The sequence below is a fragment of the Ipomoea triloba genome, chromosome 3 (genome assembly GCF_003576645.1).
Source record: "Ipomoea triloba cultivar NCNSP0323 chromosome 3, ASM357664v1".
NCBI lineage: Eukaryota > Viridiplantae > Streptophyta > Magnoliopsida > Solanales > Convolvulaceae > Ipomoea > Ipomoea triloba.
In genome coordinates this window covers 24,504,899-24,521,388 of record NC_044918.1, presented here as the reverse complement: position 1 = coordinate 24,521,388, position 16,490 = coordinate 24,504,899, and the positions used below count along the sequence as shown (strand labels likewise).

At 37.6% G+C, this 16,490-nt stretch overlaps 1 protein-coding gene across 1 annotated transcript; it reads left to right on the top strand.

Annotated features, from left to right (window-relative positions):
- Positions 1-773: 773 nt before the first annotated feature.
- LOC116013115 (zinc finger BED domain-containing protein DAYSLEEPER-like) lies at positions 774-2,003 on the top strand. The gene is made up of 4 exons (XM_031252770.1): positions 774-969; positions 1,065-1,411; positions 1,502-1,829; positions 1,927-2,003. Exons 1-4 carry the CDS (start codon positions 774-776, stop codon positions 2,001-2,003), a joined length of 948 nt encoding a protein of 315 aa, XP_031108630.1.
- Positions 2,004-16,490: the final 14,487 nt, after the last annotated feature.

Genomic DNA, 16,490 nt, shown 5'->3' with positions numbered 1-16,490 from the left:
TATGTGATGGGGTCACACAGATATGGAACATCAACTCTATCTCGTCATTTAGTCTCTTGCAAAGTAAAACCTAAATATAATGATGTAGGTTCTATGTTAATTGATCATGAGGGAAAGTTGCGTGCCAAAAAAATTGATCATGATACAGTCCGTGAGATGATAAGCATGTGCATCATTGAACATGATTTGCCGTTTTCTTTTGTTGAATATAATAGAATTAGAGAGTTGCACAAGTATTTGAATGCTGATTACAAATTTATAAGTAGAAATACAGCAGCATCAGATGTGTATAAGTTTTATGAGAGGGAAAAAGAGAAACTGAAGAATATCTTGACAAGAATTCCTAGTAGAATTTGCTTGACTTCTGATCTTTGGACAGCATGCACCGTTGAAGGATATATTTGTTTGACTGCCCATTATATTGATAATAATTGGAAATTAAACAATAAGATATTATCCTTTTGTGCTATGCCTCCCCCACATACTGGTATTCAGTTAGCTAAGAAGCTTTTAGAATGTTTGAAAGCGTGGGGAATTGAGAAAAAATTGTTTTCTATCACTTTGGATAATGCTTCTGCTAACGACAGTATGCAAAATATTTTGAAAAGACAACTTTGTTTGCAAAATGATTTGTTGTGTAATGGAGAATTTTTTCATGTGAGATGTTCTGCACATATATTGAATCTTATTGTGCAAGATGGCTTGAAAGTGATTGGTGGTGCTTTGAATAAAATTCGAGACAGTGTGAAATATGTTAAAGGGTCAGAGGGAGGATGAAAGTCTTTGAAGAATGTGTTGAGACAGTTGGTCTTAAACTTAAGGTTGGTTTGTCAACGGATGTGCCTACTAGATGGAACTCTACATATAAGATGCTTGATAGTGCTATTAAGTACCGACGTGCTTTTAGTAGCCTTCACTTGCTTGACACAAATTATAAGCATTGTCCTTCAGATGAAGAGTGGATTAGGGGTGAAAAAATGTGTGAATTGTTGATGCCTTTCAATGAAATTACAAATTTGATCTCGGTTCAACTTATCCTACTTCCAATTTATATTTCTTGCAAGTTTGGAAAATTGAGCTTTTGTTGAAAAGAAATTTGAATAATGAAGATGTGGTTATTAAAAATATGGCTAGTAATATGAGAGTGAAGTTTGACAAATATTGGGAACAATATAGTGTTATTCTTGCTATGGGAGCGGTGTTTGATCCAAGAATGAAATTTAAACTTTTGGATTTCTGTTTCAAAAAATTGGATCCAAATACTTGCAAGCAAAAGGTGGAGTATGTGAAAAACAAGTTATATATGCTCTTTGAAGCATATAAAAGTAAGTCTACGACCGCGGTCCCTAGTTCTTCAACTTCGACCACACCATGTGAAAAAATAGAAGAAGCAAATGATGAAATGATTGATGTAAGTTGTTTTGTGACATTTTTGTTAATTTCTTAATTATATATATTGTTATAACATTTTTTTAATAGCTTATACTTATAAATGATATAGGAGTTTGTTGAATATTGTAACCAAGATGATGAGGATATTGGAAAATCAGCATTGGATGTGTATTTGGATGAACCACAGAAAGATATGAAGATGTATTCTGATATGGATATCTTGAACTTTTGGAAGGAAAATAGGCATCGCTTTGGTGAATTATCTTACATGGCATGTGATATATTAAGTATTCCTATCACTACTGTGGCGTCGGAATCAGCTTTCAGTACAGGAGGTCGTGTATTGAACAAATACCGGAATTCTATGCTTCCTTCAAATGTTCAAGCATTGCTTTGTGCGCGCAATTGGATACGTGGTTATGAACTCCAAGATCATGGTAAAACAGTATAGTATTTACTTCAAAATTTGTAATTTTCTTATATTTTAGTTATGTTTTGATTATATTAATTGATGTATCATGTATTCATGTGTAGATGATGGTGATTTTTGTGGTGTTGAAGACATTCTCCCAATTCCATCCGAGTTGTCAGCAGCCACAATCATTACTTAGACATTTAGACACTAGTTTGAACTTTGAAGACTGAAGAGTGCATTGATTTGAATGTTATGTTTGAATTTTAAGATACTAAGTATTAATGTGTAATAAAATGTAGGAATGTTTTTACTTTGTTTATGTTGTTTCCCTTGTTTGATGCGTTATTGTGTTCTATGTTTTTATAATTTAATGATTTTGGTGGTTTTTTAATTAGTGGACTGTGAACAGTGTGAAGTTTGTTATATTATATTAATCTAATATCATATATTTTATTTTAAATATTATTTAATATTTAATTTTAGATTTTTTTAATATTAATTAGTAGGCCCGCGGGCCAGCCCGCCAAACCCGCAAGCCCGCGCGGGGCGGGCTTGGGCTGTATACTTCCAAGCCCGCGGGCTTCGCGGGCCGGCCCGCATAAGCCCGCGAAAATAAAAGCCCGTAGCGGGCCGGGCCTAATGGGGCGGGCCGGCCCGCTTTGACACCCCTAGTTGTGACTTCTACGGAGGGTCCAATGTGGAAGGAAGCGATCAAAAGTGAAGTGGATTCTATCCTACAGAATCACACTTGGGAACTTGTTGATCTTCCTTCGGGTTGTAAACCTTTAGGATCCAAGTGGGTCTTTAAAAGGAAAATGAAACCAGATGGTTCCATCGAGAAGTATAAGGCTAGACTTGTAATCAAGGGTTACAGGCAACGAGAAGGCCTTGATTACTTCGATACGTATTCTCAGGTAACGAGAATAAACTCCATTAGGATGATCCTTGCCATAGCCGCATTGCGAAATTTGGAAGTTCATCAAATGGATGTAAAAACAGCTTTCTTAAATGGTGAGTTAGATGAGGAAATCTACATGGACCAACCCGAAGGGTTTGTGGTTCCAGGCCAAGAAAAGAAAGTATGTAAATTAGTTAAATCGCTCTATGGTTTGAAACAAGCATCTAAGCAATGGCACGAGAAGTTTGACCACTCGATGTTAACTAATGGGTTCAAAATAAACGAAAGTGACAAATGTATCTACGTTAAGAAAACGGTAGATGGCTATGTCATTCTTTGTTTATATGTGGATGATATACTCATCATTGGTAGTAATGATCGAATGATCAAGTCTACCAAGAACATGTTAAATGCAAGATTTGACATGAAGGATATGGGTTTGGCTGATTTAATTCTTGGGGATCATTAAAAGACCTGATGATCTGTGTTGAGCCAATCTCATTATGTTGATAAAATCCTTGGAAAGTTTAACAAGGATGATAATCAATTGGCTAATACACTGTTTAATACAAATGTTCAACTAACCAAGAACCACGGAGAGTGTATCTCTCAAGTAGAATATGCTCGGGTATTTGGTAGTTTGATGTATCTTATGAGTTGTACAAGGCCGGATATTGCTTTTGCTGTTAGTAAACTTAGCAGGTATACTAGCAATCCCGATGTGATTCACTAGAAGGCAATAGTGAGGATCTTGAGATACTTGAGGTATACTCGTGATCTCGGACTGCACTATGTAAGATATCCTGCTGTACTTGAAGGATATAGCGATGCTAGCTGGATATCTGACATTAAGGATTCTAAATCCACGAGTGGTTATGTGTTTACACTAGCCGGTGCAGCCGTTGCATGGAAATCTTCCAAGCAAACAGTAATAGTTAGGTCCACAATGGAATCAGAAATGATTGCCTTGGACAAGTGTTGTGAAGAGGCTGAATGGCTACGCCATCTTTTGGAAGATATTCCTAGTTGGGAAAGACCTGTACCTCCAATTTGTGTGCATTGTGATAGTCAAGCAACAATTGGGAGAGTACGGAGTTAGATTTATAATGGTAAGTCTAGACATATACACCATTAAACAACTCCTCACAACTGGTGTTGTCTCGATTGACTTCGTGAGGTCAATAGACAATATAGCGGATCCGCTAACCAAAGGGTTGAGGAAAGAAGTTGTCGAGAAGTTGGCACGAGGAATGGGTCTAAAGCCCTTGGACTAAAAATTCCATAGTGGATACCCAACCTAGTTGGCACCTAGGTTCAATGGGACAACTAAATTATGGAATAGCATGTCACTGTGGGGGTCCCCGGAGTCCCTACCACTCCTCGTTAAAACAGTGACTCCTGATCGAGGCTAGCACACTAGTGCTTTAATGATTCGAATGTCATCTGACATATGCTATGTATGCAATGTCAAATGGACATATGTTGAGTTGCGGGAAACTCGAGAAAGAATCACCTATGTGAGAGAGAAGTGAGGGTCGCTTCAAAGGAGAATTGAAGGGGCTTAATTCTTTAGAAACTCTTGCAGAACCAGGAACGGTGTCCCACGACCAAAATGGGCACAGTCATGAGAACAAACCGTGGTTGGAAGGTTCCTGTGTGAGATTTGTCAATGTCTACACAAACGGCAGTCGGTTCAAAGACATCGCGTTCTACCGTACAGCCAGTAGAGTAAATAGATCTCACGAGGCAAGGTTCAAAGGGTCACACCTACTTTGCTATGCAGGAATCAACCGTTGAACGCAGTTGTTTCCGATTTCAAAATTCCCTTGAAAATCATTTTCATTCATGTGGGGGATTGTTGGAAAATAGCACTAAAAATGGCATTTTAAGTGGCCATTTTGTAGTATAAATATAGGTGGGTCAATTTCCGATTTTGGGTCGGGTCAAAGTGGATTCGGGTTCTTCGTTCTTAGACGAAGAGATCGATATATTATACGCTCAAAATGGATAATGGGTGAATGAGAAATTGATTCTCAAAGTAGACCCATTTGAGATGGAATTCAAGTGTGGAAAAGCTTATGTAGTTTGTCCCACATTGGTTGGGAATGAATACTTGCACCACTATAAATACAAGAAGCTTTTTAAAGCTAATTGACTTGTATGGCATAGAGGTTCTCTCTCGCGCGCAGGGGGGGTGCAAATCAAATTCCAAGGTGCAAATCAAATTCCAAATTGAGCCTGAAAAGGCTTGACTCGTGTACGCCGGCACCTGCGCGCACGAATGTCGTCCGGAAAATTGGCAGGCCTTGCGGGCTAAGTTATGCCATATTTTCGAACGAGTTTTCCATCTCAGACCACATGAGATCGAACTGACCTCTCGAGAGGTAGTTCGATGTCTCGCGGACGGAGTCGACCTCTCGCGTGCGATGTCGCGCAGCCCGTGTTGGCACGCGCATCCGATGTCTCGCGGACCTCTGCGATGTCTCGCGGCTGATACGATGTCTCGCAGCTTGCACTGCTTGATGTCTCGAAGGTACGCAGACTGGAACAATGTCTCGTACCGCGACTCCAGTGACCTCTCTAACTGCGACTGTTCACCTCCTAGATCCAGTGAAAGAAATGACTCTTGGCATTACGAAATTAAATCTATTAATTCTAATCATCATTTCAGGGTTAATTCTTGCTAGTGGATTAGTTAGTGGGTGTTAATATTTCGCTAATGGAGGAAAGATTACACATGGGAAATTAAATGCCAGATTTAATGCTATGATCCCATCCTTCACTATATATTCGTTGATAAGCAGCTGATTTGAAGAACAAGCTACACAGAACACACCTACGAAACACTTTCTCCCTCAAAACTCTGCTTATCCTTTCCTTCAAGCCATCTGCGTTCATCCCACGTTTTAGTTCGCCGGGTCCAAGTTTATGTGCTCAAACGACGGATCGTAGCACGTTTTATCCTGGGAAACCTAGGCCGCAACGCTCCAGCACCCCGGGAGGCGATAAATAAGGTTTTAAGGACAGTGACAACACGACTCGTGCTTCCAACCACCTCGAAGGCCATACAGTTCACCTTGCTCGTATCTTCTAATCCTTTGTGGATTATTTCCTTGTAATTGTTTAATCCTACGTGGATTATTATTTTTTCCTTGTAATTTGTTTTGTTATCGCTTTCCAATTTCTTGTATTTCCAATTGTCAGAGAGGATTTTCTCTAACAAATAGGAGAGCTAATTTTCTTATGTCGAGCAGAAACTGAGACAAAGAATTAGGTCGTGGATTAATTAAGAGGTTATTGTCTCATGCAGTTAAAGAGATGATCCTGAAATGTGTGGCTCAGGCAATGCCTATGTTTACTGTGGGTGTGTTTTTACTACCTAAGACCCTTTGTGAGTCCCTGAAGTGGTTAATGAACAATTATTGGTGGGGAAGTACGTAGTGGTGTTAATGGTAAGGGTGTTCACTAGATGGTTTGGGACTGGTTGAGTGTCCCTAAGTAGTTTGGTGGCCTCGGTTTTAAACCGCTTAATGCTTTCAATCTGGCTCTCTTCGGGAAGCAAGTGTGACGTTTTTTAACCCACCCTAACTCCTTAGTGATTCATATTTTTACAGCTTGTAATTTTCCTAAGGACTCCTTCTTAAACGCCCAATTGGGTAGTAATCTTAGCTTCTATTGGAAGAGGATTCATGCTACCCAAGAACTTATCACAAGAGGTGTTCGGAGAGAAATAGGTAATGGCAAGGTAATGGACAATTTTAATATATGTCCTCGCAAGTGCACGAGTCAGTTGTAGTGATAGTGTGCAGAATGCAAGGGTCGAACCCACAGGGAATTGATACAATGCAATTGAATAACTTAAAATTAATTAACTTGAATGGCAATAAAATAAAATCAAAACTGGTAAAATAACTTGGAATAATACAATAATTGAATACCAGACCAAACGAGATAACAGGGAATAAGTAACTAGCAGGAAAAATTAATAAATTAACAATGACACAAGGCACCAAATGATTAAAGGCTAGGAACATGAATCAATTATCACTATTAATCATGCAAATTAGTTTAACTTGCCAATACAATAAAGGGTTCGTTCTTTTCTTTAATATGATAACCTCGTATGACGTCCAAAGTAAATCACGTGCTTTAACCATTCTTGTATTTAAGATACTTATTTAAACTGTTAAAACCCTTTTCGTATAAAAGAACTACGGAATTCCCGATCTAGAACCAAATAGACAATCTAATAAGACAACTAAATTACCTACTCGTTTATCCTCTCAGGAGCATGAAATTAATAGGCATGATTTGTACTCTGAAAATTCCCTCAATTAATTAATCAACTATGCTAAAGTTGGCCACTCATTAACACAATCAATTAATGAAATAAAAAACAGAGGATAAAACTTAATTTGATTGACAAATTAAAATACATCAATATAAAATCTTCATGGCAATTTCATCATATTCCTAATTGAATTAAAATTTAGCAATCCATTTGAATTAACAATAAACGGAAGTAATTAATCATTGTAGTCAGCAACATTCCTATGCAGTAAGCATGGTACTTATCATTGTCATTAAGCATTTACCTAGCAGCTTAAACAATCAAGAAGAATTGAAATTAAAAGAACAGTGTATGGGTTACAAATCCAAACTAACTAGCTTTAACAATTATGAAGAAACCAACAGGCCAAATTACGGAAAGAAATAAAGAAAGAACCAGAATTAATTCGCTGCCCAGATTGTTTCCGCAACAACGAACACCTGCCGCTACCAGACTTCGTCACCGCCGCCGACCAATAGAGAATCACATCCGGCCGGAATTGGTCCAGAGCAAAAACTGATGCCCTTCCTCTTCGCATAAACCCTCTTTTTATACTGTTTAGCCTCAACCGCTTCTCCAAACTCGCCCGGAATTTGCTCCTCCGTTGCCAATTAAAGCTCTTCGATCTCTCTTCTCGCGATCTTGTTGACCGGCTGATACACCGCACATAAGGCAACAACCAACGCACACAATAACTCTATTTTTACTTAAATACCACATTTTATAAAATTGGTCCAACTTATTAATAATGACCTAACTGCAAACTACATTATTATTTTATTAATTTATTTATAATTATTGGATAAATATAGAGTAAATACAAATGTAACAATAAATAAGATTTAAACATAAAAATATAACTATATAACAAAAATTATTAAATAAAATATAATAAAATAATATATAAAAATTGCACTTATCACAAGGGTATTGATATTTGGAGATCCCTCTAGCTCCCAGATAGTGCGTGCCCATTCGTTCATACTAGCTAATAAGTAGCCCTCATTGAAAGGTGCCAACGTTGCTAGTTTAATTGATCTTGGCTCTAACGATTGGGACAAAGACATTTTGAATGATTTATTTGTGCCCAGGGACGTCAGCCTTATATCTCAGATACTAGTGAGCCCTGCCTTTGATGATTGTTAGTATTGGGTGTGGGACGCTAAAGGCTTCTATGTTGTGCGTGATAGTTATAGGGCATAATTAGTTTGAGACTTCGAACCCAGTTCTACATCGAATCACTTCGTTGGTTGGAATCAACTGTGGAACATGAAAGTTCCTATAAAATGGCGTAGTTTGTTATGGAGAGCTGTGAGAAACATCTTGCCCAGTACCTCCAATTTGATTGCTAAAGAGTGGAGGTGGAAAACATATGTCCGAGTTGGGATGGTGTTGTCATGCATCTGGAGGTCATTTTGGAGATAGCAAGATCGATGTGGATAGTTGTGTTGGACGTTAGTCGAGTTCAGCTTCTACTCGATTCGAGACGTGGTGTTGTGACTTATCATAGAGGGGTTTGGTTAAATAGTTAATCTACACCTATTTATCACCAATTGGTTTTAAGAAGGATATAATAACTAGATAACTAAAGAACTTTGTGGTTAAGTGTGCTTAGCTTGATTACATGAAGGGTGATGTTAGGAATATAGCGGAATAATGCGGAAGCGAATAATCGAAAATTGAGAATTATAGAAGTTAAATAATAGGGACAATATATAAATAACAAATGAATTAGCTAAATGGGAAAATATAATAATATATATATATTAATCTCTTTAAAAGAGAATGGAAATATAATATATATATATATATTAAATCACACGTGAAGGGAAAGCAGATGAAAGAATGAATTGAATTGATGTTGCATTGAAATGAGAATACAAAGGCTCTATTTATACAAAGCTAAAGTCTAGAAAAATGCAGCAATGTAAGGAGCTCCTCCACATTCGGTGATCGTGCAAGAATGAGGCAAAGCATGCTACGTGGAAGCTAGGTGGATGATGACATAGTCTTGATGAATTTGAGCCATAGATTATTTCTAACAATCTCCACCTTGGATCAAATTAACTGAAAATTAACAATTGGAACACCCGACTAAATTCAAGCACTGCTCGAACTTAGTAATAGGAAGAGACTTTGTAAGCATGTCTGCTGGATTCTCCAATGTGTGAACCTTCTGGATAACAATATCTCCCGCAGCGACAACATCTCGGATAAAATGGTATCTGACATCAATGTGTTTGGTTTTGGCATGATATGTATCATTCTTGGTGAGATGGATAGCACTTTGACTATCTGAGAACACAACAGTCTGACCTTGTGAAACACCAAGCTCCATAACCAAACCTCGTAGCCAAGTAGCTTCTTTGACACCCTCTGTTGCTGCAATGTATTCCGCCTCAGTCGTAGATAACGCAGCAATAGACTGAAGCGTAGCTTTCCAACTAATAGCACAATTACAAAGAGTGAAAATATAACTAGAAAGCGATCGACGTCTGTCAAGATCACCACCATAATCAGAATCTACAAAGCCCATAATGTCAGTAGATGCAGAAGAACTCCGGTCAAAAACCAAACCCAAAGAGGAAGTACCCTTTAGGTACCGTAGAATCCATTTAACAGCGTTCCAATGTTCCTTACCAGGGTTGTGCATATAACGGCTCACAACACTTACAGCATGAGCCAAATCAGGTCTAGTGCACACCATAGCATACATAAGACTACCAACAGCACTAGAGTACGGAACTTTTGACATATAAGCCACATCAACATCAGATTTAGGGCATGAATCAGAAGACAACTTAAAATGTGCACCAAGTGGAGTAGACACAGGCTTACAATTAGACATATTGAATCGATCAAGCACCTTCTCAACATACTTTTTCTGGGATAGATAAAGTTTACCAGCTTGACGATCCCTGTGTATCTCCATGCCAAGAATCTTCTTTGCTGCACCAAGATCTTTCATCTCAAACTCATTGCTTAGTTGAGACTTCAACTTCTCAACAAGAGACATGTCAGGGGAAGCAATGAGCATATCATCAACATAAAGTAGAAGGTAGACAAAAGATCCATTAGAAAATTCTTTGAAATAGACACAACTGTCATATTGGCTTCTTGAGAATCCTTGCCCTAACATACAAGCATCAAACCGCTTGTACCATTGCCTTGGAGCTTGCTTTAGCCCATAAAGAGACTTCTGCAGACGGCATACACAATGTTCCTTACCAGGAACCTCAAATCCCTCAGGTTGGTACATGTAAAGCTCTTCATCAAGCTCTCCATGTAGGAATGCAGTCTTTACATCAAGTTGCTCCAACTCCAAATCAAAAAGAGCAACAAAAGCAAGTAGTACACGTATAGAGGTATGGCGAACAACAGGAGAAAAGATCTCGTTAAAGTCAATACCTTCACGTTGATCGAAACCTCGAACAACCAACCGTGCTTTCCACCGTGCTTTCTCAACCCCAGGGATGCATTCTTTCTTCTTGTAAATCCACTTACAGCTCAATGGGCGTTTACCTTTTGGCAACTCTACAAGCTCCCAAGTCTCATTCTTATGGAGACTTTCCATCTCCTCTTGCATAGCAACCAACCACTTGGACGAGTTGGCACAGGAAATAGCTTCAGAGTAGCAGGATGGATCACCATCAACCTCCTGTGCAACTGAAAGAGCATAAGCAACCAAGTGGGTTTCATCATCACTAGCATACCTAGCAGGTTTTTTAATTGTCCTCCTAGGCCGGTCTTGGGCAATAGAGTGCTCCCGTTGTGGCTGAACGAGAGGCGCAGTGCTAGTAGATGCATCATCTTTAGTATTACCATCAATGGTAGTAATACTATCAGTAGGCCTGAACTCAAACTCAACCTTTTCTCCAGTACTCTGCATATCACCTGTGCTGGGAGCAACACAATCTTTTTCAGAAGAAAGTAGTGCATTTTCATCAAAAGTGATATCGCGACTCAGAATGATCTTGTGAGAATCAGGAGACCATAGACAATATCCTTTTGACTCAGAAGCATAACCAAGGAAAATGCATTTGACAGCTCTAGGGTTTAATTTACCCGTACTGGAATGAGCATAAGCAGGACATCCAAAAACTCGTAACATAGAGTAGTCAACAGGATTACCTGACCAAACTTCTTCTGGAATTTTGAAATCGAGGGATGAATGTGGAGACCTATTTACCAAATAGGATGCAGTAGAAACAGCCTCGGCCCAAAAATCACGCCGCTTCCATAACCCAGCATTAGAGAGCATACAACGAGCTCTCTCTAACAGAGTCCTGTTCATACGTTCGGCTACACCGTTCTGCTGGGGTTTTCCAGGCAAGGTCTTGTGCCTGGCAATTCCTTGTGCTGCACAGAACTCAGTGAAATTTCTCTCACAGAACTCCAAGCCATTGTCTGTCCTGAGCTTCTTGACCTTTTTTCCTGTCTGAGTCTCAACGAGAATTTTCCACTTTTTGAAAATAGAAAATGCATGATTTTTATGTTTCAGGAAATAGACCCAGACTTTACGAGAAAAGTCATCAATAATAGACATAAAATATCTACAGCCTCCCATAGACTGGACTTTAGTCGGTCCCCATAAATCAGAATGTATATATTCCAATACATCTTTGGTACGGTGTGTAGCAGTAGAGAAACTAACCCTCTTTTGTTTCCCAAAAACACAATGCTCACAAAATTGTAATTTACCCGTACCTGAACCGAGGAGGCCTTTCTTGCTCAGGATATGCATGCCTTTCTCACTCATATGCCCCAGACGCATATTCCATAGTTGAGTGAGATCAGCATCAGACACCGATGAGGATACCGCAACTGAACCTGTCACTGTACTGTCATGCAACACGTACAAGCTTCCAGAACGAGAAGCTTTCATAAGAACAAGAGAGCCTTTAATAACTTTCAGAACTCCACCTTCAGCTGTGTACTTACACCCCAGAGATTCCAAGGTGCCTAATGAAATCAGATTGCGTTTCAAATCAGGAATATACCGAACATTGGTAAGAGTCCTGATAACGTTATCATGAGTTTTGATATGAACACTTCCAATTCCACTAACCTTGCATTGGGCATCATTACCCATCAAGACAACTCCACCATCAACTGGTTCCAGAGAGATGAACCAGTCTTTGTGTGGACACATGTGGAATGTACAACCAGAGTCCAGAATCCACTCAGTGTCGCTCCGTTTATCACCGGAGCTAACAGATAACATCACATCGCCTTTTGAATCACTTTCAACAACACTAGCTTCAGCGGACTTCTTCTCTCTCTCTTGCTTATTCTTTAGTTTGAAGAATTCAGTCACATCATGACCATGCTTCTTGCAGTACTTACAGGATTTGTTGGACTTACGTCCTTTGGACTTGGATCTATATTTTTTATTGCTACTCTCCGTTTCACCTGAACGACCCCTAACAGTCAAGCCTTCACCTTTGTCCCCAGACTTAGTTTCTAAGTCAAATTTTTCTTTGGACAATAGGTTCGACTTAACATTGTCGAAAGTTAGGACATCAAGAGAATTACCATACAGCATAATTTCTTTGAAATGCTTGTATGATGTAGGGAGAGAAACAAGCAATAAAATAGCACGATCCTCATCGTCAATTACGACATCAATATTTTCCAAGTCCAATAAAATAGAATTAAATTCATCCAAATGAGACTGAATTGAAGTACCTTCCGTCATACGGATTGTGTACAGCCGCTCCTTCAGGCGCAGCTTGTTCGCCAGAGATTTGTCCATGTAGCGCGAATCCAGCTCGGACCATAAACCTGACGTAGTCGTCTCACCTATCACCTCACGTAGAACCGATTTAGACAGGCACAACTGAATGGTTGAACGTGCCTTGTCATCCCTTCCCAATCTTCATCTGTCATTGTAGCTGGTTTCTTCTTCTTCCCAGCTAGCGCTTTTTTCAAACCGTTCTGGGTTAGAATGGCTTCCATCTGAACCTTCCAGATAGAAAAGCTAATTTTCCCGTCGAACTTCTCGATATCGAACTTAGTAACAGTCGACATCTTTGAAAATAATTCTCAATTAAAACCGCTCTGATACCACTTGTTAGGAATATAGCGGAATAATGCGGAAGCGAATAATCGAAAATTGAGAATTATAGAAGTTAAATAATAGGGACAATATATAAATAACAAATGAATTAGCTAAATGGGAAAATATAATAATATATATATATTAATCTCTTTAAAAGAGAATGGAAATATAATATATATATATATATTAAATCACACGTGAAGGGAAAGCAGATGAAAGAATGAATTGAATTGATGTTGCATTGAAATGAGAATACAAAGGCTCTATTTATACAAAGCTAAAGTCTAGAAAAATGCGGCAATGTAAGGAGCTCCTCAACATTCGGTGATCGTGTAAGAATGAGGCAAAGCATGCTACGTGGAAGCTAGGTGGATGATGACATAGTCTTGATGAATTTGAGCCATAGATTATTTCTAACAGGTGACTTACTGGAAGTAAGCATAGTGCAAAGTTGATATCTAATATCAGAGTCGAGGTCACGAGTTCAAATCGATGGCCAGGCAGTTGCTGAGTGCATTCCCAAATAGAATTAATGGGCGCAAAAGCTAAAGATGGACCAAGTCAGGCATGATGCTTGCAGCTTTCATCGCGGCTTCTCGTGGCCCCCTTCAACTCGTTGACAATTCACTGCTAACCGAAGCTGAAGCTCTAGCTTGTTGGAGTGCGATGAAATGGTTGCTAGGAAAAAACAATCATGAGGTTGTTTTGGAGACCGATTACTCGAATGTTTTTTAGCCTCAAGCACCATCCGGAGGACTTGTCTTACGTGGGTATAATAGTCAACGAATGTTTGGCTTTGATGTCTTCTTTTACCTTCTACAGAATTCGTTTTATTCATTAGGTCTTTGAATGTTGTGGCTCACATTTTTGCCAAGTTCGTTGGTTACCACACTAACACGATATGTTGGAACGGTGGTCCAATAACTGCAAAGTGAATATTAATCAATTGTATTAAAAATGATTAACTACTTAAATTTTAATATGACAGTACGGTTTGAGAATGTTTTTTTTTTTTTTGTCAACGTCTTCCAATATCCTCCCAAGTATACCGTTGAAACAAGACTTTAGAATAAATGATCGAACCAACTGAAGGGTAATTTTCTTTTTCTATCTATCTAGAGAATGTTATAATTTAAACAAAACTCTTATTTTTTATTTTTCTTGACAATGATATTTCTCGGCAATTTTTTATGTGGACCATAAAAAAGTACATTTTTAATAAAATACATTATCTGTGTAATAATGTATATTATACAAAATAATGTATTTCCAGCACTCAAATAATATACTTTTCCTGAATACAAGTACGTTTTAATATAGTTAAAATATATTATATTTGTGTATTAGATATACATTATTTGATAGCATAAAAATAATATATTTTCAATTCTCAAATAATATGCTTTCAAATAATATATTTTATATACACAAATAATATACTTTTTATTTGTAATCTGCATAGCTGTGTTAACTATGGTCCATACAATAACTAGTCATATTTTTCATGCACGTCAATGAATGTCCCTTTTTCTTCATTTTTTTTTTTTTGTTTGTGTGTGTTGGAACTATCTCATGGCCCAAATAGATGCGGGGCATCTTCTATTGATTCATGTGACAACAAAGAGAAATTAAAGTAGAAAAATGAAGGATAGGTCATAGGTTGAATGGAAAGGTAGTTGTAGGCATTATGTTGCAGGTAGGTGAGATGCAAGAGTGGTATACACAAACTTGGGCGTATACTGGTGGCAACACTTCCTATTCTTTTTTGTTTTTGTTTTTACTTCCCTCACTTACAATATTGCATAAGTCACTTCAAGAGTAAAAATTTGATCTGAACTTAAATATCATTTAATCATCTTTTTTGAAACAAATATTTATTTCAAACACTTCACACTCTAAATTCTTCTCCACACTAGGTAATTTTTTCTCTTTTGAATAATTTCATTCTAGACCTTATCAAGCACCGAGTATGCATTTCTTAACTCCCTCCCTCTTATCTGCTAGTGAAGCTGATATGAGATTATTTCAACTAAATTTGTGAGGTTTTTTTTAAAAAAAAAAAAAGAAAAAAAGAAAAAAAAAGTTTTGAGGTAATTATGTTGTGTGGTCTTCAACTAAGCACAAAATTGACGTTTAATGTGTTGTGATTAATTAATTTGCAACAATTAAAAATTAGTTTGTTTCATATGTACGCTAAGATTTAGTTGGAGTTTGTTTCTTATTTATGATATAATATAATAAATATTTAGTTCTAGTTTTAGTTTTAGTTTTAGTTTAGGTGTATCAATTTATAGTAATCAATATCACGTCTTGCGAAATTAAAACATATGTGGATCATGTAGTTGGCAGAGCTTATCATTCATCTATTTGTCGCTTTTTCTTTAAATTGTACTCCATACAATATATACATTTCTTTGTAATTAAGTCGGTAAATTTAAAATACGTGTAATTAAATCAATCAATAATTAAATATATATAATTAAGACATTTTTTATTTCTTTTTCGTGTAATTTAATTTAAAAACATTTCAATCTTTCCACTCAATTAGCTTAGCAGAAGAGAGAAAATATCTTATTGCACCATCTAAACAACATAACTAGATTTTTAAGGAAGAAACCCAAAAACTATTTCAATTATTAGACATATTTTTTTGTTAGACCACAACATGTCATGAGTAAACTCTAACTATAGGAAGCACTTTTAAGCATATGCCATATTCAAATTAATCCTCATTCGCAGTACTGACTATATTCATTTTTTCATACATAATGAGAGTTTAAACTTTTGAAGTCTCTTAAGAAATGAGGATTTATGATCATTCACGACAACCAAGATAATTTTAATTACACATATTTTACTTACCAATGGTTCAATTATGTTATGCATATTTTAACTTAAGTGCTACTTTTACCAAGTTTAATAAATGCTTTCAAGATTAACTTGGAATTTCTCCTTTAGGAGAAGCACCATAAACATTGCCAATGACCAAGTAGCTTGTAACTCATGGCAACTCTAAGACATTCTCAAATGAGCAGTCCTTATACTGTGGACCATGGTCCACATTGTGGACCATGGGTCATGGTTGATACTGCAGTTGTGTTGAACTGATATTGTAGTTGTGTTGAAAGGATACTGCAGTTGTATTGAAAGGAAACTGCAGTTGCGCGGAACAGAGGACGTGTCATCCATCTGAAACTGCAGTTGTATTGAACGGATACTGCAGTTGTGTTGAAAAGATACTGCAGTTGTGTTGAACGGGTACTGCAGTTGTATTGAACGGATGAATGGTCTCTGTTCCGTGTAACTGCAGTTTCCTTTTAACACAACTGCAGTATGTTTTCAACACAACTACAGTATCCGTTCAACACAATTGCAGTATCAGCTATGATCATGG